This window comes from Puntigrus tetrazona, chromosome 13, assembly GCF_018831695.1.
Source record: "Puntigrus tetrazona isolate hp1 chromosome 13, ASM1883169v1, whole genome shotgun sequence".
In the NCBI taxonomy this organism is placed as follows: Eukaryota; Metazoa; Chordata; class Actinopteri; order Cypriniformes; family Cyprinidae; genus Puntigrus; species Puntigrus tetrazona.
In genome coordinates, this window is record NC_056711.1 from 3,366,138 (window position 1) to 3,388,927 (window position 22,790).

At 37.3% G+C, this 22,790-nt stretch overlaps 1 protein-coding gene across 5 annotated transcripts in view; it reads left to right on the plus strand.

The window, feature by feature from the left end:
* tjap1 (tight junction associated protein 1 (peripheral)) overlaps window positions 1-22,790 on the plus strand; it is a 77,930-nt gene that overhangs the window by 45,709 nt on the left and 9,431 nt on the right. For all 5 annotated transcript variants that reach the window (XM_043255234.1, XM_043255237.1, XM_043255236.1 and 2 more), the window contains 4 exons: window positions 7,807-7,968; window positions 13,684-13,750; window positions 20,569-20,676; window positions 22,082-22,165. In XM_043255234.1, coding sequence (XP_043111169.1) covers window positions 7,807-7,968; window positions 13,684-13,750; window positions 20,569-20,676; window positions 22,082-22,165 — 421 coding nt within the window. The remainder of the gene's footprint in view (window positions 1-7,806; window positions 7,969-13,683; window positions 13,751-20,568; window positions 20,677-22,081; window positions 22,166-22,790) is intronic.

Genomic DNA, 22,790 nt, shown 5'->3' on the forward strand with positions numbered 1-22,790 from the left:
GGCGGTGCTATTGATTGGCCTAGTTGTCTGTTTGATGGGTGGAGAGAGCTGGACGGTGGATGTAGTCTGAAGATGGGTTTCTCCGTCATGTGTTTCCAACTCCCTCAGGGTGGAAATCTGGAATGAATTGTTGATGCTTTGTGTAAATCGCAAAACAAAAAGCACTGCGAGTCTGATATCATGTACTCTTTAGAGTTCTCCAGTAATCCATGACACACACGAGATTGCCTGTGGATTTGACCACTCTGAGAGGGCAGTGACGGATACAATGAGCTCTTTACTTTATACCTCCTCATCAAAGCCTCACTGTCCACTGCTCACTGAAGTATATACTTTGGGTTTTTTTCATTTGCACTAGATGTGCCTGACATAAATTTCACCATTAGCATAATTTGTATGTACTGAATGCATGTACCCAGATTTTTACACCCATGCAGTCTTAGGTTGTTTACCTCGCATATGCGCCATTAATTTATTCACACGCATTAATTTGTCCACAAGGCCCACTGTTTCACACTCGAAAAAGGAACAGATGAGGCAAAACTTGCCTGATGCTGTGCACTGATTCGTCATTGATTTCATGCTGTCACTTACATATACACTTCACATACTAATAAGCATAAAAATATACCATTCACAAATCTTATGTAGTCTATTTGTTTTAATTGGATTGAGATATTTTGATACTTTTAAGCGTTGAATGAGTTTAGTCAATTTTGTCTGCCGCTTTTACACTGAGCTGTTCTCAACGGATTATAATGCTGCATTCTATTTGTACTCGAAAGTCGGAAATCCCTAGTTCCTAGTAGGAACGTTTAACTAGAACGTCCTCACAAGCCATAGTTCCAACTCGGAATCTTGGAGGAATCGCTAGAACAGCTCCAACTGCTATCCAAACTATCTCTGGGCATGATACTTCGGCTTTATCTGTGCAAAATAATTTCTTTTTCGACCGGTATCAAACAATGGACTTGTCTGACTTTGTTTTCTGAGCTGATTGTGACATCATTCCAAGCTCCATCAAACAAATTCTGAGGTAAAGCAAAAATTGAAGCAGCATATTGCCTTCATTGAAATAGATTCATAGATATTTGGCCCAAAATCTTCCTTTTGGAAAAGACTACACATTGCCTGTTGCTGCCTATGGGTGTAGCTCACTATATTTTAGAACTGGTCAAAATATTTATAGCACAGAACAGTGAGGCATAATTTCTGGATTCAGTGATGAAATATTTGCCTTCTTGGGTACAAGCAGAACTTCCAGTCTCAAGTCTAACAAGCATTAAGCCCAGTCTGCTCGTGATTGAAAAGGCTTTTCCTGGTCCTTTGGATGGGTTGTATATTGCATGTGCATATATCATTTCTAGGGAAGCATTTAAATTTTATTTGATTGTTGATCATTCTAATATAATTGACAGCCAGCTATATATACATATATATTATAAACCGAGTTTTAATTGATTCATAATCCTGATCTCATGCAAGCTTTAATTCTGTGTACATAAGAGAGACCCATATTGGTGATGTGGGTGAGAAATAAAGCTTTGCACTTCTCCCTTGCAAGATTCATAGGACTTGTGTTGATATAAATTGTGTCAAAAAACAGCCACGTTCCACTCACTCATAGTTCCTGTCAGCCAATTCTGACACGTCTATTCATTTTAGCATTCTTAGAGCCGTTTAACAAGTATATTGGTTTTGTATGTGAACATTCCATATAAACGCTCTCCATTTTCACTCTATTTTAATATTTACATAATTCAATTTGGCCGTTTCACTGAGAAATATGGATGGAGCTGTTGCAACTGTGCTATGTCATCCAAGACCATTTGACACAACACTCATTCGACTATTTATAAAATGCATTTTTAAAATAAAATATACACTACCGTTCAATTGTTTGGGTTCATTTAGCAGTAATGCATTTTAATCTTGAATGGTGACCAAAAACATTTTCGGTGTTCACTTCACAAAAAAATCAAACAAATGGCATTTATTTCAAATGGAAATCTTTCGTAGTAATAATAATACATGTGTATGGATATGTATGCGTATTGTCACAGGGAGAGGAATCAATATGTAAAAATATAGGGCTTGAAATTGGTCTTGGTCTATACAATATATTATGCATCCTTACTCATTTTCTTCTCTGTTTACTTTTTCCACACTAATACAAATTGGCTCATGGTTGAGAATCTAACCTTGAAAGAGATAAAGCCGCTTTTCTACTTCGCCTGAAAGCAACATATGCACATTCAGGAAAGTGTGACAGACAATTGCGGAAACCTTTTTCTCACTAAAAGCGGAATGTGATGGTTCTCAATTAAATGAAGTGGGGGATTTTCTAAACAGATGTTAGGGTTTGCACACAAAAACCCACAATGTGCGCGTGAGCGTGTCTCACACATTTCATGCAGCATCCTTTATGGCAGATGAATAATGAAAAAATTAAGCCAGTCATAGTAGGCTAGATGATTTCACGTGTTTTTTTTTTGCTTCAGAAGTGCTAGGGGGAATGCGCGGCGCCTCTTAAAAGCACATGCTCGTTTTTTCCTTTGCTTTTTACATTCATCTGCTTTGTTCTTTTGCTCCATTTGTGCTCTAAACATGTGACTGAGAACAGGCGATTTGCCACTAAAAAGAGTTACATCGGTGTATTTATAGCTTAAAACCCCTGCCCCCTTCTAGGTCTATATAGCATGAATCATTGATGTTCCTGTTTCTCTGCTTTGCTGTTGCTTTCAGCGGCGTCACGTTGCCAGGTGTATGAATATTGGTCTGGACGTGCGTTTTGAGTGCCGCTCTCTGTGCTTCCTTCCCTCTGAACTGCGAAAGAAACTGGAAAAGCACAGAAAAGGGAAAGGTGTTGCATATTCTTAGGAATCTCAGGAGCCCGTCAGTGAAAGATTTGATGTCTCTGAACTGTTGGATGTTACAATCCTTCGTTCGTGTGTTATGTAGCACTTGAGCTGCTGTGTGGAATTGGATTCCCGGTAGTCTGTCTGTTATCACTCCCTGTCTGATGACACAGCGACAGAGACTTGCAACAGGGGCCCTTATTTTTGCCACCACTTGTTGCGTTTCCTCTTTTCTCCTCAGATACATTTAAACATTTCATCGGCTGTCACTGTTTGCGTGATATTTTTAGTTTTGCATGAAGAAACGGCGTTGAAGAATAATATCTGGTAGTGATGAACGGAAATGAAACACTTGAAAGAGGGAGATTTAAAGGGATAGTTCACTCAAAAATGAAAACTGTCATTAATTTTTTACGCTCATGTCGCTGGTTCATGTTCAGAACACAAATACAGATATTACTGATGGAATCATAATCGGCGAGGATATAGCCACAATCAACAAGGATACATAGCAAGGACATGAAGATGTTCATGTGATGAGTTCAACCGCAAATATGGCTAAAAGGATACTTTATTGTGCGCAAAATATTTAAATTTGTGTACCAAAGATGTCTTACGGATTGGGAACGACACATTTTTTCATTTTTGGATAAACCAACCCTTTGTTTTCGGGCTAAATGAAAACTTTAAAGTAAATAAAGCTGGCAAACTGAACACTTCAGTGAATATTTTTGCGCTTTCCATATACACTAGTGCATTTAAAACGCATTACCGGAGAAGCGCTATAATAACGCGCTTAATAATTTTGGCCCTTCAAAAATATTTCTTTCTTTCTGTTTCAGCCAAATATTTTCAGTTGCTGTAACTTCGGTGCATGAATCCGGACGATAATTAGTGAGCCCTGCTTTCTGTTGCTTCGTACACGCTGAGATCACGCCAAAACGAAAGCGAAGTGCAGTGCACTGTCCAACATGCTGTCGCTTGCACGCTTCTTTTTAAGTGACCCGAAAAATTGTTTCGCAAATTAGACTGAATATAGGAGTCACTGGTCTGAATCACGAAGTGAATCAATTAGATGACCCGCTCCTTCAGTGAACCTCAGTTTATTATGTCTGACTCAAAATAGACTCTCCCTATAAATATTCCTTAGAAATCAAACAATCTAAAATCGAACATGTCCTAACATGTGCCAAGCCACAAATCAATCAATGCTTCTTTACGGTTACAATATTGTCCAATCACTGCAGGACCACCTGTTGTTCTCTAGCGGCTGAGACTTGTAATGTGTCTGATTATATTGAACTCTTCAATCCCATTCGTATTAAAAACAGTGCTAAATGAAATTTCCTGTATTTTGGATTTTTGAAAATTGCCTTTCTTGCAGTGTGCGCAAAGTTTTAAATCCAGAAGTGCACTTTGTATAGTTACTGTACCTCAAAAGAAAGTTGAATCATTTAAACGATTGATGTGGCTTTGACAGTTGCATACTTAAAAATGAAAAAAAACATTTTCAGCGAAAAAAAAAAACCCTGTTCTTCAAGAATCATTCTATAATCCCGAAATGAACTCTTATACATGGAAAGAACCATCTACTTTAAATGACGATCTTTTTTTGTGGCAAACTGCCCTGAATGTTCAAGCTTGTCTAAACTCTCATCCTTACACCAAAGTTTAATTACTCTTTTGTGCTTTCAGGCATCAGGAATTATAAACGCGCTGCTGCTCAGGCTTTCTCTGGCCCTGATAAGATTCTTCATTTTGTCTTAAGCTCTCGATAGAATTGTTATTAGAACAGGTTTAATTGTAAGACTTGACGTTGTGATTAGCTATGTGGTTTATTGACCCTATGTTTCCAAAAAAAAATGCTACCATCAAGTTTTGTGCTTTTTCTTTGCAATTAAGCAAATGAACTCGATAGAAGATGCTGCCAGTTTACTTTTAAACAAGAGCTAGCTTGAATAGAGTTCAATTAAATTGCTTTTTGCCGTTTCATTGACATTGCCATGTCTATATTTTAATATAGAGACCATAATCATAATATATCGAGTAGGTTAATGTCAAAGTTAAAAAAAAGTGAATTAAAAAAATTTATCAAGGCATATTTACCTCTGTTTTTTCCTAAATGACCATGACAGTATTTAATCTTTGTCATTTTTTTATACAGATACACAGGATACAAGTTTTAGCATACTTTTTATTAAAAAAGTGTTAGTATATTAAATAGGACATAGTGATAAGACAAATGAATGACAGATTTGAATTAGATCACTGACATGAATACATGTGATTAACTGAAATCTATTGAATTTATTGAATTAGCCAACTTATGGCAACATTTCAGAGATTTAATAAGGTCAAGTAGTGTAATGATGCATGAAGTACTACTTTATTAGAGGTTACTTCCAAACCAAACAGCTTCATATTGGTTAACATGGCATATTAACATGTTTAAAGCATATTTAACAAACTTAAATTCCATGTGAAATAATAATGTGGCTAGATATAATTCCCGATCGCAAGGTTTCCAGTTGACAGAACTGTATTTGACTGTATTATAATTTTAGAATTATACCAGCTTTGAAAGTGTGAGAAACAGAAACAATTTAAATATTTCTCCAAACTACTCCGTTATTGATCCTGTGAGGAGAAAACAAGAGAGTCAGCACTGTAGTCTTTCCTTTGCCATTCAAATCTGTTTTTCCAAAAGATTGATGCTTGACATTAATGGAAATTAACCCCCAAAAGATCCTTGAATTTGAAATGTTTCGAAAAACAAAGACATGTGGGGAAACTTGCAACATTCCCATATATTTACCAATATATGCGACAGTGGAAAAAAAACGCACGGTATAGATGAAAATAACCACACCAGATGAAAAGCCCAAGCGTGGCGTTTGTGTGGGTTAGGGATGAGATGGCAAAGTGTGACTGTACTGGTACAAAGCAGATGTGTTCAGCACAGAGCCAGCTGCTCTCCTCACACACACACACACACACACACACACACACACACACCTGCATGACTAACACTTAACTCGCTCTCAGTAGGCGCAACATTTACCCTAATGTTGTACTGCAGAGAGCCTTTTAATCACGGGGCTGAGAAACATTCAGTGTTTTGCACACACGTAATTGTCTGTGCATCAGGTTTGGAAAGCGAGCTTCTGCCTCCCCAGTCCTCCTCTCATCGCCGTCAGGTTGTTCGAAAGTATTGTGGATGTGGTTTTCTTTGGAGTAATTGGCAGCTTTCAGGAGTCTTGGCCGGGGTGTAGGCTGAGGCATCATTACGTGTTTGACACCTTCTCCCCGTGTCTTGGATGTAGGCTGTGAAAGCTCACATTGCTGCGGTGCACCTCCAGTCCTATAATAGAACCTATAGGGTGTTTTGTTTACTGGCCATCCTCCTAGTTTTGCGCTGGTCTTCCTTCTGAGTCCGCAGTGCTTAAGATTACGAAGCATACAGTAGTCCCAATTAATGTTTGGTCCGAGAATTGAGAGTATATATAAATTATTAGTAAGTTACTTATATTTTTGTAATATTTATAAGATATATAACAGATCCACCTTTTTTCCCTATATTTTTTTTTCGCTTAATGTGAGGGATATTTAATGCATGTAGTCAGTTTATGAAATAATACCAATATAATACATCATAGATGCATACATTGTCCAACAGAATACGATTTTCTTTAAGCTCTCATTGAATGTAGGACTTAATAGGTTCAGAATGTTGAAAACATTCAACCAAAGAAGACGCGACTACTGTGCATGGGAAGAGGACAGAAGATTTCCAGGATTTGCTTTAAAGGGGCCATATGCGAATTTTACATTTTCCTTTCTCTTTAGAGTGTTACAAGCTCTTTGCTGCATGAAGAATATCTGTAAAGTTTCAAAGACTAAAGTCTCAAAACCAAAGAGATACTGTTTTTATAAAAGGTATTTGTTTAAACACGCCCCCACGTTGTGATGTCGCTTTGTGCGTTTTCACAACACCGCTCACGTTTACGCAAAGAGGGCGGAGCTATCGTTCTAGCTGTAGCTCTGTGTCTAAAATGAAGCCACTTTCTTTGTGCTTCCAAAAGAGGACACAACTAGAAACCAAGTTGTTAGTTACAAGACTGTTCCAGAACAGTTCACTGAACCGAATAGCTGGCCAATCGGAGCACACCTCGCTTTGTTTAGAACGAAACTTGGTGCAAACCGACCCGTTTCAGCTGGGATTAGAGGAAAAACAATAATGCACAATAATGTGGAAAATAATGGTCTTTGTAGCAACATCACACGACCTCTTTAAGTACAATTATTAATTAAACAACCGTTATAAATAAAATCCCACAATGGAAGGGAGATGGATAGTGCTGGTGTTAAATAAACACATATTAAATATGTCTATATGAATCAAGCGTAATGCAAACGGTTTTGGCATGCGTCACATTTCTGCCGTTCGGCTTCATTGCTGTCAAACCTGGTGCAACGCACACACTTTTTTATAACTAAGTACGCACACGAATGAGATGCTCGTAATGTGGGGGAGACATCATAACTGCCTTTCCTTTGATGCATATTCAAATGACAGATGTATCGCAGCCATTTCTTCATTACGTTTGTGTTCAGAATACGAGCTGTAAAATGATACCAAACATGACAAAGAGATCCATTAAAAGAACGCTATATGTGTTGAGAGGAAATGTGAGCTTGCGCAGATGCACATCAACGATGTATGCATAAATTCTTGCCCAGGCACGGCAAGGTGATGATGAACAATCTTCGATATTCAATATTAAATAGTCCTTTATGGTAGTGTAGTAAAATAAAAATTGAAATACATGAGAACGCTGTAAATTGTTGCCTTTTTACCTTTACGGTGGTGTGAACTCGATTTGACAAACCGTTTCTCGTGTCACCCGTGCATTTTTCATATCTTTCGTCGCTCTCACTTATTTCGCAGGATCCTGCAGCAGCAAAATGAAGACCTCCGTCGCCGGCTCTCCCAGACCACTCATAAGATGGAGGCGATGGAGACGGAGTTTGAAACCAGCCGACATTACATGCAGGCAGAGCTGGGTCAAACCAGAGATGACCTGGAGAAAATGAGAGACAAATTCAGAAGGTTAGCTGCTTTTATTCAATACGGATGCATTGAATTGATCAGAAGGGACAATAAAGAGTTCTGTAGAGTTACCAGAAACGGAATCATTTCTGATCACGTGCCACTGAAGACTGGAGTAAGGATGCTGGAAATCTAGCTTTGCATCACGGAAAGAAATTACTTTTTACATAATTATATTATACTAATTACATTAAAAATCTCAATATATATACAAACTAGAATAGTTGAAATATGTAGGTTCAACTTTTGTTGTGGATTGCTCCAAAATAAGATCTTAAGTGAAATTATGTAGCAGAATTAAACATTTGTGTAAAAAAAAAAGTCCTAAAGGGGAAAAAACCAATTAAATATCAGCGGTTTTTATATTTAGGTATATATCCAAATTCCACGCCATTCCACATTTTACTGTGAATTCCATTTGTATGACTTGATTCCATCTGCTTTGTGAAAATCACGGAACCCTAACATTTATCCACAACCCTCTGCCTGCAAAATGACAAGAGTCTTGCAGCGCGAATCTGGAAAGAGGTGGATACAGCATCTTTCTTACTGAAGTTGCAGGCGTAGAGGAGGGAGGGAGATGAGACATACCCCTGCAATCCATTTTTAATGATTATGATCAAAGCAGCCAAATTAATGAGCTCTTTGTAGTTATATGAAGCTGGCAGCCATCACTTTAATCGCACTGACCGGGGGCCGTGTAGTGCTACAGGACCCCTGATGCAGGCCACACTACAAAGCACAGCGGGATCGGCAGCGCAAAGCATGCTGGTCCGGCCGACATAGTCCAGAGGAAGACGAGAGGACTGCACGCTTGCCTGGATAATAAACACATACAAAAACATCTGGAAGACCTCATTTTCTCCTTAGTATTTAAAGTGCCCCTATTATGGGTTTTTGAAAATGATCTTTCGTGCAGCGTGTAACATCCGAAAACATCGAAAAGCTCTAAAACACCCTGCAAAGCTTTAAATCTCATTCAAGTCATTGTCACTCAAAAGAAAGAGTCGGCTATGAATCATTTAAACGAGTCGTTTTTAAAACGAGTCCCAAGCCTTTTCATGTTAACGTCAACATAAAACATTAGCATGACTGTTTGTCCGATTTTTGCATTTGTCCGAATGAAAATGCATGAAAGCGGCACTTTTAGAGCGGTTAAAATGGCGGTTTCCTCGGTAACGCTGTACACTAAACTGCACTGCGTTCGCAAACACTGCTTTATCAAGCATTACAGGCATGATGAGATGAACGTGAGACCAATCGACCAATCGAAGCAGACCAGCGTCACACAGAGGAGGAGTTCGGAAAAAATGAATCGTTGCGCAAGTAAGATAAAAATAAATGCATGTTATAAGACAATCAAAGTGTTTTTTTGAACTTGTCGGCGTCTCCAAAATCCAAATTCTGAACCTTTCGTAATACACAATGGGAGCACTTTTAATACATTTGTTGTCGTGCGAGATTTCGAAGGTCGAATCGATCCTCTGACGTGAATGGAATAAAAAAATGGAACATTTATGGTTCCAATTCCGCTTAACGATTTCATTAACAATTCTTTTAGCGCTTGTTCTCTCTCATCACACTCAATTCAGACAGCGAGTTCACAACTCGTGTAAAACATAATGACTTTCAGCGGTGGCACAATAAACTGCGTTTTATTACGGCAGTCCATCAGCAGACATCTGAAGAATCATTAGCAGAACCAAACGTCACGAAAATCATTTGGTTCCAGAATTTTATAGAAATGCAACCAGTTCTTAATTTACAAATCTAATACACCACAGCAGGGTTTATATGAATCCTATTTAATTTATTTAATAGAATTTTAAAGAGTTTTTCTAATAAGCATTTTTTAAAACGTGGTTTGAAATGCTATTGCAATGTTAATTAAATTGACTTTTAAAAAACAAAAAAGTGCCTGACAGCCTAGTCTTTAGGAACTAGAAAATGTTTACCGGGAAATCAAGCAGCTCTATTGTTTGACAAAAGCCTTTGTATTTTTTCAGGCTAATTAAGAACTGCATTTGAGAGCCTTAAGTGGCTGTAATGTGTTCCTTTCATTACAGGTAAGGGAGGAGAACAGCAGCGAGAGATTGTGGCCGATTTTAATGAGCACAAGCTCAGTGTGAGGCCGTGCTATTTGTGTAAGGGTTTAGTGGCAGGGTAATGACCAGTTCATCTGTGTAACTTGCTTCTGACATGCAGACAGGTTGTTTTTTTTTTGTGTGAACAAAGGCGAAGGCGACATTAGTGTCATACAGAGTTATAGGATTATTAAGACAAGCTTTTTTTTCTTTGTAATATTTTGCGCTGATAATCGTGTCTTAAAGGTAAACCGTTTTGATCCGTCAAACAACAGTACCATGTTTTCATTTTGCCTTTCATTTTCTTTAAGTTATTATTCGCGAAGATGATTGTTAAACAGCAAAAAAAATGCAGTAGAGAGACAGGTCTGTTCATTATTAAAATAATGAATTATTTTTTTAATATTAAGGCTTAACTAACACGAACAACCCATGAACGATACATTTATTACATCTGTCTTAATGTTAGTTAAAGATATTACAGTTGTTAATGCATTTTGAATGAACATAAACTATAAACTTTAATGCATTAGTAAATGTTGCAATTAAAATGATCCAAGATCAATAAATGAATTAATAAGCTATTGTACTTTTTTTTTTGTTCACATTAACTATAGTAGTTAACTAATGAACCCCCATGTGTTACCATTATTAATTTAAATTTTGTCCAGTTTTGTTACTTTCAGTAAAAGTGTGGTTATTTTATAGACGTTTTTGTTGTTGTTGTTGTTGTTTTTAAATTCAGTATCATTTAAATTGTGCTAAATAAAAAAATCATAAAAATAGTTTATATTATTTAATAAAATAATAAATAATCATTACAATGCAGTTTTTCACAATTTTCGTTTTGGTGCATCCCTAATAAAAAAAATTTTTTTATATATATATATATATATATATATATATATATATATATATATATATATATATATATATATTATTATTATTATTATTATTATTATTATTATTATCATTATATTTTTTTATTTTTTTTTTACTCTGAGTGGCTCCACCCCCAATGGGATCTCATTGGTCCAAAAGAGTGTGTACTGTATATCAAACCTCAGATAGTTTGGTTCTTTCCTTCAGCATTTTGACTTTTAAGATAGACAGAAATGCACTTGTCACTGTAAACGTCACTTCACACTTTGTTCTGAAACGGTATTATAAGTTCAGCTTTAGATCAGCAGAGTGCAGATTCTGATGATTTAATCGCGGGCTCATACCGGCACCGATATGCCCCTGATGGTCTGAGTGCAGCGCTTTGTGATTGAGTCGGTGTGTAATTTGGCTGCAATCATGCCACTTTATCTCCAATCAGGATGCATCTCCGGCTTATATGCTTTCAGACGGCAGAGAGATTGAATTACCCAGCGTTCCTTCCATCAAAAAAAAAGTGTGGTGCTCACATTTGCTGCTCCATTTCCCCGCCCGCCACATCCTAAACCTGCATGCCAGCTCTCCGCAGATAATAGCCTAATTGGATTGTAATTGGTTGGTGATTCTGCAGCGTAGGCGTTTGAATGCCATCTCTGATCTAACGCCGTAACATTGTCACATGCGCCGTGGCGATTTTCACCAGGTGCTCCGGGAATCCCTCGAATGAGAGGTGCTGTTATAGATGTTTGTTTGTTTGCTTAATTACCTGTTTTCATTGAGTTTATTTTGTTTCTGAGGCTGTTCGGCTGGGCCTTCCCCTCCTCTGTGATTCAGAGCGGTCATCAAGCGGCGGTAATTGTAGCGTTCCATCAGCACCGGCCTTTCGCCGCCGTGAACTGCTGCCGGAGTTTACGACGCAAATCACCTCCGCCTGCTAAAATGAATTGATTAAATTCTAATTGTTATGAAGCCAGACAGCGAAAGTCCCTTATGATCTGCCAGGCAGCAGAACGGTATTGATCCACGAGAGGGAGATTGAGGTTTTGCGCTGGAAACTGAAAAGCAGAAGTTGGAGATAATGTGGCACGCAGGCCAGATGGTCTTTGTAAGCACAAATTCTGTGTTCGAATCGATGCTTCCTTCTAAAGGTTTTATGAACGAAAGCCTTATGGCGCCTTGTGCTGAATCTCGTTTCGTGAATTCAGTGTTGATTCGATGAAGATATGAAATCAAATGGTATCAGCATAACCTCATGTAGCCCACGTCTTATTTCTTAAATGCGTTCGGTCTTTAAAACTCCTTAACCTCCGCAAAAAGTGCTGTGTAAATGATTTATATGAAGTTGATATGGAACATACTAAGTACTGTGTAAAATATTAAATCAATTGTTCCAATCCCACACGTCTTTCTCTCTTCCTTAAAGCACAAAAGGAAAGGTTTCGGAGGATATCCTGGCTGCTCTTTTTTTTTTTATATATATATATATAATGAGAAACATTGGATCTATCAAACTGCAAAATGACAAAAGTAAAGGTATCATAATTCATGGGCACTACAGATATATGGAAAAATTTCCTCATAAAAGTAGATTTATCTACTTTACTAAACCCAAAAAGCTCAATGTAAAATGTCAGTATGTTTTCGTAAACAGTGTTCATAAAATATTTGGGATTACTCGCAAAAAAAAAATTGTTTTACCAAATTTTAAGTGACTTACTGCACGTTTATATTGATAAAACATATATAATTCATAATAATGAGCTAATCAGTGCTCCAGTGCACACGTAAAGCTTGCCACAGCGTACCGGCAATAATGATTGCGAATGATTTGAGAGGAAAACATTAAGATTGTCTATCAGTTGACTGGATTTTGAGATGTAGGTTGTGTGTTTTGATTAAAAAGTAAAAAATAAGAGACTTACATGGATGAATTTTTCGTACTAAGATGTCACGTATTTGGGGGGAAAAAAGCTATCACTATTTCCAGAAAAATTAAGCAGCATTTGTAATAAGCAACATTGGTATAATTTACAATGAGCTATTTTCAACATTGATAATAAGGAATGTTTTGTTAGCTGCAAAACAGCATATTAAAATGATTTCTCATGTGACAGTGAAAGCTGGAGTAATGACGCTGAAAATTCAACTTTGCGTCACAGGACAAAACTACGTTTTAAACTATTTTAGATTATGCATTACATCAAGTTATGCACAGTCTTAAATTTATGATGCCAAACGATCAGGATTTACTCTTTGGTGTTCATTCCATGCCAGACTCCTTGGAAATACCAAAATGGGGGTGAATAACGCTTCAGTCTTTTTGGTTCAAAAGACTCGCTCTTAAGATAAGCTTAATGTTTTTTTTTTTAGTGATGAAAATGTCTTTAAGTGCCTCTTCTTTTCCTCTCCTGGCTTGTTCTGTAATCTGCGTTGGCGTTGTGACCGCTTGAGGATTTGGCGCTCTCTTACAACTCTGTGTTTGAAACAGAAGTTCTTATTATTGCAATAACTTGTGAGTATTTCTTCAGCTGCCTTACCTGTGCCTTCAGCTGTGGCGAGCTCCAGTGAGCTTCAGAGAGCTGACGGGATGCGGTAGAGTTTCCCAGCGCGGCAGCGAAATCCCGTTCCAAGTGTCGATTGATGCCACATGACCATCTCCGTGCCACACCGCACCAGGATATATCCTGTAACATCTGGAATCGAGTTTTATACCCCGACAGTGACACACATTTGTTTTGTTTTCCCCCTGCAGACTTCAGAACAGCTACACGGCGTCTCAGAGAGCTAATCAAGACCTGGAGGAGAAACTTCACGCCCTGGTAACCTTTACACTCCACTTCCCCTTTCTAAAGCCCTTTATCTTAAACACTGATGTCTTTAATTGGCGTTTAATTGTTCTGCGTGCCCTAACCACGCCACTCTCAGTCAGTTCGTCACGAGAATTATGAACCGTAATTGAGGAATCTTTTTCTTTGCTCCGATCTCCAGGGAGTTACAAACAAGTAACGGTGCTCCTCATGCCACTCATGCATGCTGGAAGTTAATTTTCCACTGGGAAGATTGTTGTCGGAGGACAAGCAACGGTGATCGCGTTGCTTTTGATTCGCACTCGAGATATAAAACGGCATTATTCTTGTATTGCGTTTTAAATTGATGCAGTTCCGCTACAAACCAACTGTGAGTTTTGTTTACTCGCAAAGCGTAAAGCCAAATCTGACTCACTTTTGGCTCTGGTTCTGGATGTTCATTTTGGACCCTGCCTTCATAGATGAGCTGATAATCATGCCACAGATGATCGCGGTCGCTTCCCTCTGCTCTCATCTCATCGCTGTGCGTAAAAGAGTCTGAGCGCATTCTTTTTATCATGATTTTGCTAAAAAAAAAAATCGGACCACTCCAGAGAATGTTTACAATGAATGTATGGGCGAGCGGTTTAACAAATAATAAGGCAGAATCTTTTTAGTCGGGTATAAGGATAAATGACTCAAATGTGAAAAAAATCATTGTTTACTACCTTTTGTCATTCCAAACACGACTGCTGCGGAAAAAGGAAATTATGAATTGGAACAATGAAATCAAAAATGAGATGCATGCACATCATAGCTTTTTTTTTTTTTTTTTTTTTTTTTTTTTTAATTCACATGCCCTTGTAATCTTTAATTAGCACTGTCAAAATAAACGACTTTTACCAAATATGCCAGATATTTTTGCTAAATACCTGCCTTGGTGATGTATCCGTCAACCGCTAACTTTGTATGAATAATACACTTAACTTTTCAAAGTTTTAGAGACGGTAAGCTCAGAAAAAAATTCTGTTGAATAGCTTCAAGAGTCATTTATACCACGTTTTTGGTAGTTTGGAGATTGACATTCCTTGCATTTGCATAAATTTTGAAAAGGGTTACCGGGAGTTTCGTCAAAAAAAATCACCTTTTATGTTGCACGGAAAAGAAAGTCGGGGTTTTGGAATGACATGATTGAAACAATGATGAAAATGTGCGTTTTTGAGTGAACCGTCCATTTAAGTGCATCAAAGACATTCAAACGTTACTGCTAAAGGTATTCGCTTTTAAATTATAAAACCTTTCTACATTACAGAAACCCATGATACTTCAGTGTTGTCGTGCTGTCATTCATATGCCATTTAAAAATTCAGTAACAAAAAAATCTAAAGCAAATTCCACTCCCTTTTGAAATGATACATTTGCCATTGATGTTTTTTTATTTAAAATAAAAAAAAAAAGAAGAAATACGGAGGGCCCCGAATGACCACTCTGGTAATAATTGTCACAGTTAAGGGCATGCTGGTGGATCAGTCAGGAGATTTAGTAGCAGACAGAACTCAGAGGCATATTTTTTTAATAAAAGCTTTGTTTGGATGAACATTTTCTGTGCTTTAGCGCTCAAACAAAGCCAAAGTAATTGTCTGAGAACAATCGAGAGCGGGGGGGAAAAAAAACAACAACATCAAAAGCTAAAGATTGAATAAATGTACAAATTCGTCCCTAAGCTTCTTTTTCTTCACCGAGTATAAAACAATTCCCACCGGATGTTCTAATACATCATAATAAATGTCATAAACTGCAGTCGTCCCCCGACAATGTTATTCAATTAGGATGAATGCGATTTAAAGATTATTTGAATGCGATTGTGCATCGCAGAAACTGGCCGTCCTGTGTTTCAGCGTGATGCATTCATTAAAATATCTTTGGAAACCGCTGTTGGTTGTTGTAATAAATTGTTAAAAGAGTCCATGTTTTATTAAAGCCAATATGAATCTAAATTTTCCCCCGACTCTGCCTTTTTCCAGTTTCGCTCAAATGAAAATTTAATCAAACATGCATCTATAATAAGTTATTTTAGGAATCTTTTATCACTCTTAGGTGGTCTGCAAAATTATCTCTAGAGTAATTCGGCATGACTAGAAAACTTCAGAACGCGCCGCTCGCTCTTAATCACGTCTGAAGACTTCATGCGTGCATAAGGATAGCATTAGCTCTCGATGATTCATGTTCATTTTCAATTAAATCCCAGCGGTGCCTTAGTTCTGCGTGGTGAGATCTCATATCCATGACCTCTGCATAAAGCTTTGCCAATCACAGGTGAAACAGGTGGCTTTCTGCTCGGTAATCTCTCGTCGTGGACACGGGGATTATCCCGGCCGACCTGTTCCACCTCGTGAAGAGCCCATCGTGTCTTAACGTAGGTGCTCTCAGGACACGAGCGAAATCATCTCCAAAAACAATCAGCATGAATACGGAGATCAGTTTACAGTGTAGATTCCCAGGTTGGTAAATACAGCATATTTAACAATGATTGAAAAGCATACAAAAATTACGTTTGATTGAAATAGTCTCTTTCTTTAAAATCGACTACTATTCTGTTCTAAACTACTAGGCAGTCTTTTTCAAGCCAACATCAAAGTTTGAAAATTGAGACTACAAATAAATTCTAGGTATAGAGAAAACCACCTTTGAAGTAGTTGTTCTTAACAAAGCATATTACTAATCAAAAATTAAGTTGTGATATTTATGGTAGGCAATTTACAAAATATCTCATGGAACATCTACTTAATGTGCTGTTGATTTTTGGCATAAAAGAAAAATCGTTTTGACCCATACACAAAGCATTTTTGGCTCAGATCACATATGTGTTTGCTTATTGCCAAAAACCATAGGTATCCATAGGTAGAAACTCTAATGATATGAAAAGCCCCAACTTGCTAGATGACGATTGCTCACTTCTGCTTTTGGTACACTGTTGTTTTATGAAAAAAACGATCAGAAATGGTTGGACTGATGAATTTGAATGTCTTTAAGATTAATATCTAGCTTTATTTCAGCTCAGCTTCACTTAACAAACCAGCTTTGAATAGGTTTAATTGTAGCTTCTTACTAATCATAATGTATACTTTCTTACTAATGATAAAGCGATGATCCATAAATGTGCGAATATATTGTCTTTCTCATTACTACTTTCTTTATTGTCCGTACTTGTCTCTCATTTAGTACTTGTAGACATTAAAGCTTAATGGAAATATAAGAATAAGCTCAAAATTAAATCTTTCTCTTCCTTTCTTTCTTCTCCTTTTCCTCTCCCCTCATGCTGCCTCGTGACTTTGGGTATTTCACCATCTTCTTCATCATCATCATCTTCGCGATCAGGCTGCTATCAGTCAAACTTGGGTCTACGCAGTTGCGTTCTCATTCTCTTTCTATTTATCCTGTTTCCTTCCTGTCTGTATCTGCTCTCCCCATATCGCTATGGATATCAATTCCCATGAGTCATTGCATCTCCTTCCTGTCTCCTCTCCTCTCTTCCTGCAGTAGATGGCTGGATATAGCTGTGGCCATGCCCGTGTCTGTGCATGTGGACAGGGGGATTCTGGGATAGATGTCACACCCAAATGTTTAACACAGTGGTTAAAATGCACAGCACAGCTTTGCAAACATTGTACGGAAATAAAATATTCATGCGCGTGAGTGATATTTTGCAGCATTTAAGGTCAGTCCGAGATAGAAACACTATTTGTAGGGCCATTCTGTGTGAAAATGAGTAATAAAATCGCTTCTGTAAGTCCATTAGTAAAGTGGACAGAGAAGAGAGATCAGCCAATCACAGCAGAGCTCAACAGTCAGACCTCTCACTTTCATTCGGGTGCAGAATTAATGGTTTTTTTCTGATAAATGAAATGCATAAAATTTAAGAATTTAAGAAAAATTTAACCATTCTTTTTTTTTAAGTCAAAGTGCTATTGCTGTTAAAAAGTAAAAAAAAAAATTAAGTTGTTTTTTTACATTGTTTTGAAGACCTTCAGTTTGAAGACCACAGCGTTTGTGATAAAAATATTGTTGATGAACATTGACAAATTATTTGTCAATGACATTTTTTTCACAGATGAAAACGAGATGGTAATAAAGTAAATCCCGTTTTAAAAGATGATTGACATTTTTGCTGAATGATGTTGCATGTTTACAGTGACAGATGCATTCATTCGAACTTTATCATAGCTTATTGCTCTGTCCTGCAAGATATTAGGTAAAATCATGTCAAAACAAATTGTCCATTTTGACTTTTTATCATTTACTTCTTAAATGAATGTAAACAGTAGGGAGAGCATGTATCCATTCATTTAGTTTTAAAGGGATAGCGGCCTAATTTAGTTGCTATTATTCATTAATCAGTTAATCAAGCAACATAAAATGGACAGAAAATCAATAACTATCATTCTTGAATGAATCACTTCAGTAGCCCTAAAGATTAATCTAAATGTATTTATAGAAATAAATGTCTACTTGATAGAATGAAGAATTTGGTCAACAAATTGTTACAAAGAATGCATAATTAGCCTATATAAACATTGGTGTTTGATTTGAAAAGAAGACCAGGTTCTTTTTCCTTATGGTTATGGCTAAGTGGTTAATCTTAACATAATGTCACTGCGCTTAAATCAGTGTCTGTCGGGATAAAACCTTAATATCAAACCTACGAGTTCAGAAATTTTGGAGAAATACTTCATAAACACATTACACTGTGACTAAACCCATTCCATTTTAGCCAACTACATTTATTGTACATGTATGATTTTTAGTATAGAATAAAACTAGAAACAATTCGTACTCGGCTGTGATTTGGTTGATTTCTATTGAGAATTATGGGTAGTGTAGTACCTTATGGCGAACTGTGTAATTACACACGATTTTTAAAAAATATTTTTCATGTTAAGAAATAGCTTATTTCTTAAACATTTACTGCTGATATTTTGTTCTTTATGAAAAAAAAAACGATGGGACTTTTTCTTCTGGAGCCCTACTATGTAATTTGCTCTGATAAATGAGCACATAAATTACTCCCATAAATGGGCTGTCGGATTTGTTGTTGTTCATTAACGATGTTCAGTATAACAATATTTTAATAGCTACAGATGATAATTTAGCATCTTTTGCAGGTAGACGGGCCCATAATACACGGGCATGTATTTCCTAAATCAATTACGTATTCTAAGTCGGTTCTGACAGCTTTTAGAGTTGCACTAAAGCGCAGACACCGTTGACATTTTGACCACTTGACTACAACTTTGGATGATGTGAATGCATCCGTTAAAGTGATAAAACCACTTCGGCTCCCTCCTTTCTATCCCCGTTTCCGTCAGATGTGCTGTTCGTTATACTGCCTGTTGCATTGCCGTCGTTACATGTGGACCCCGCATTGTGTTGAAAGGCTGCCCCCTCCTTAACTCTCTTTTATTGGTCCACATTGTCCACTTCAGTCAAACAGAGACTATAAAGATAATTGCTTTGTTATGGACATGCCAGGCTCCAGATTAAGGGTCACAGTTTCTGTCTACTTTTTCCTCAGTGTCTCTCTTTGTATCTTTCGGTCTCCACTTAAACCGAGAGCCGGCATGGCTGAAGTGTGTCTTAAGTAGCAAAGCTTCTGTTAAGTACGACCTCTTTAAAGTTCTTTCAAGAGCTTTTGTTCAGTGATTTTAGTGCAAAGACATTTCGGACTTCGCCATCACAGCAAGAGTGAAGTGTCTTCAGACAGCACTCTCACTCCTCAATTATAAAAACACTGAACTCAGACAGGAAGTCAGACAGAAGACATTTTATGCGTATAGACGTAGATGGGTGGTGATTGTCTGTAGTCTCGGCCTCGGTCAGACTGCCTACAATCACTGGCAGTCCATCGCTTTTATCCTGAAAAAACACAAAGGACAAGTTTTTCAACCAAAAAAAGTAAAAGTAGATTTATAAATATTCGATACGATGTGTGTTATGTACATAGTTTGGTGGATATTCTCCAAAATAGCGCTAATGAAAGAGACTAATTACTAAATAAAGTCGTTATTTTTATTTTATTTGCGTTCAAATAGTATTCTCGTTATTGTGTTTCGAATACAATCATTCGAAATTGGGGTTTAGGGATTGACAAAATTTTTATTTTGGGGTGATGCTCATGTTCAGCAACAATACATTAAACTCATCAAACGTGACATTTACGTGCTACAAAGGCATATCGTAGAATAAGTAACAACATTTTCGAATGATTTCCGAAGGATCACGTGACTCTGAAGACTTTGCGTCAAAGATGCTTCAGATTTGCATCGCAGGAATAAATGAAATTTTAAAATAAATGTAAAAAGTAGTGTAATATTGTAGCGATAAACAGGGAAGCTCCTTGAATGGCAGCGTGTGCGTTTCTTTCTGGAGCTTGTCGTTGTACGAAAAATAAAAGTAAATAGGTTTTGGGTTTAAAAACACAAGGTGGTTAGTTAAGTTGGCTTATCGAGGACCGAGCTAATTGGACAGAAAAGATACACAGAATGAGACATGTCGAGAGAAAGTGATGTTTATTTGCGATGAGTTTCAATCAATATGTTTCCTTACCTCCTTTGTTTCCCCGTTAACTGTGCCACGTTTCCAGGCTCTTTGAATGACTTTTTCTTTGCAGCTGGTGCGGCGTCAGCAATGAAATTAGCACTGAAGGAAAACATGTTTTTGTGTGTGTGTGTTTTCACCAAACCGAAAATGGCTACTGGTGTCCTTTTGTATTGAAAGAGAGAGGTTGAACCTCACCCGACACCTTTTACGCTAAAGTTTACACGAATGTCCTTTTTTTTTTTTTCTCCTCACAGCTCCGTAAAGTGGAAAGAGACAAGAAAACCATGGATCAAGAGATAGTGGAGCTCACGAATAAACTCGTGGACGCCAAAAACACTATCGACAAGCTGGAGGAACTGAATGTACGTGCGATTTCTGAGCTTTGTGTGTGTTTGCGTCAAGGCACGGTTTGGACTCGAGTTGTCAGAGCTGCAGTGTTAGCGGGATTGATAACTACTGGAGCTGAAAATTGAAAGTTGCATGAAGAGGATCTGTGCTGAGATTTCACAGAAGTCTACTGTCAGATTCCAGAAATGATGCCTGGCTTTGGGCGCTTTACTGGGGAACACGGGAAAGTCTCCTAATTCGTTCTCATTTTAAGATTTAAACTTGAATCAACTGCAAATAAACACCACCAACTTAGCATGCGCTTCCCTTTTTAGACAAAAAAAACCCCCTGCTTGTCTGTTTTTTTTTTTAAATGATTTGGTTGCACGAGGAAGCCCTTTGTTTATAATGAAAGATTTGATTTAAGTTATTTAAAGACCGTTCTTTTCGCACAGGTCTGTAAATTTACCAACAGATTGGTATTCTGACAATGTTTTTTTAAGATTTTAAGTAACTCCGCACGGCATAACAAAGCACCAGAATGCAGGTCTTTCTGAAATGTGCCTTTATTACACCACATGTATGAAACGGTGCCACAGGGAACTAATTATAGCACTGGAGAAACTGATAGCCGTCTGTTCACAGTGTTTAAACAGAGCGCTTCATCTCCTTAGACAGATAGAGCACACATCAATCATAGCTCCTTCCTCTGAGGTTGATGTTAGGAGAATTTTTATTTTTTTTTCCCTTTATGGGATTTTTAGTTATGAATCCTGAAGACTGCTACCCTGTATGCCATTTCCTTGTGTTGCTTTTAGAGTGTCGGTCATAGCTTTGGACACTATTTTGCTATTTTAATATTGTTGTTGCTTTGTGTTTTTAAATATATTAGAGGAGTGGTTCTGAGAGAGTGGTGGGAGTCCGGCAAACTTTTAAGGCACCTCAAGATGACTTTTAATGATTTCAAATAAGAGCCAAATAAGTAAAACAAGTAAAAAAAAATTTTATTCAGCCCACAACAACCTTTAAAGAACCAGGATTCTTACTGTCTTTAATATGTATCTGCAAAATTTTCTATACATTAAAGTTTTTATTTATTTACTAATTTATTTGAAACCTGGAAAAATAATAAGAAATAATTTAATGCGTAAATAATTTTATGTATTTATTTTTTACAATAAATCTACTAGTTATGCCAAGCTAAGACTGCATTAGATCTAAATCTATTTTTTTAATCTTTATAAAGTGAGACCTTTAGAACTCAGCAGACTGTGAAACATATGTCTGCATTTTTCACTCGTACTGCGTGTGCGTTTTCTTTTCATCTTTCATAAAAGAACATTTCAGTTTAATTTAAGAAACGTCATTCCAAAAAGTTAATGTTGCTGTGATCTGTTTCCCTGATGCTTGTTCTCGTATCAACTTTCTTATCTCATGCAGGAACGGTATCGGCAAGATTGCAATCTGGCTGTGCAGCTGTTGAAGTGCAATAAATCGCATTTCAGGAATCACAAGTTTGCTGATGTAAGTAGTAGTATCTGTTCTGAGTTTCAAAGCACACCCCCTCCAACATTTTTAGGAACCGTTCACCAAAATTTAAATTCCGTTTTACTCAACCTCATGTTGTTTCAATCTAGGGTTACCAACCATACCGTAACAGCCAGGATACTCTATGTACAGAGTATATATTTTATATATTTATTTATTTATATTTTATGCGTGTGTGTGTGTGTGTGTGTGTGTGTGTGTGTGTGTGTGTGTGTGTGTGTGTGTGAGCGCTTCACAGCCAATGCCATGTTTTTGACTTCAGTAAATCAGTTTTGGCAAATGCGAATAAATATAAACATGTACATTACACATTTAATTAAGACTTGGCAGTATAGCTTGCAATCCAATGTAAGAGAGCAGCTGGGACATTCTGCAGATCTTAAATCCGGTTTGCAACGGCATGAGGATGAGTAAATGATATCATCATCATTTTCTTTTTTGTCTGAACTATCCCTGCAGCACAGGACTTGTTGGAGTCTGAATGTGTTTTGCAATCCGCAGTGACTGCTATGGACTATGCTGAGAGAGAGAGACAGAGAGAGACTTTATTGTTGTGGACATGGACCTCTGATTTTACGGACCGGGATCAGAGAGGAATAGT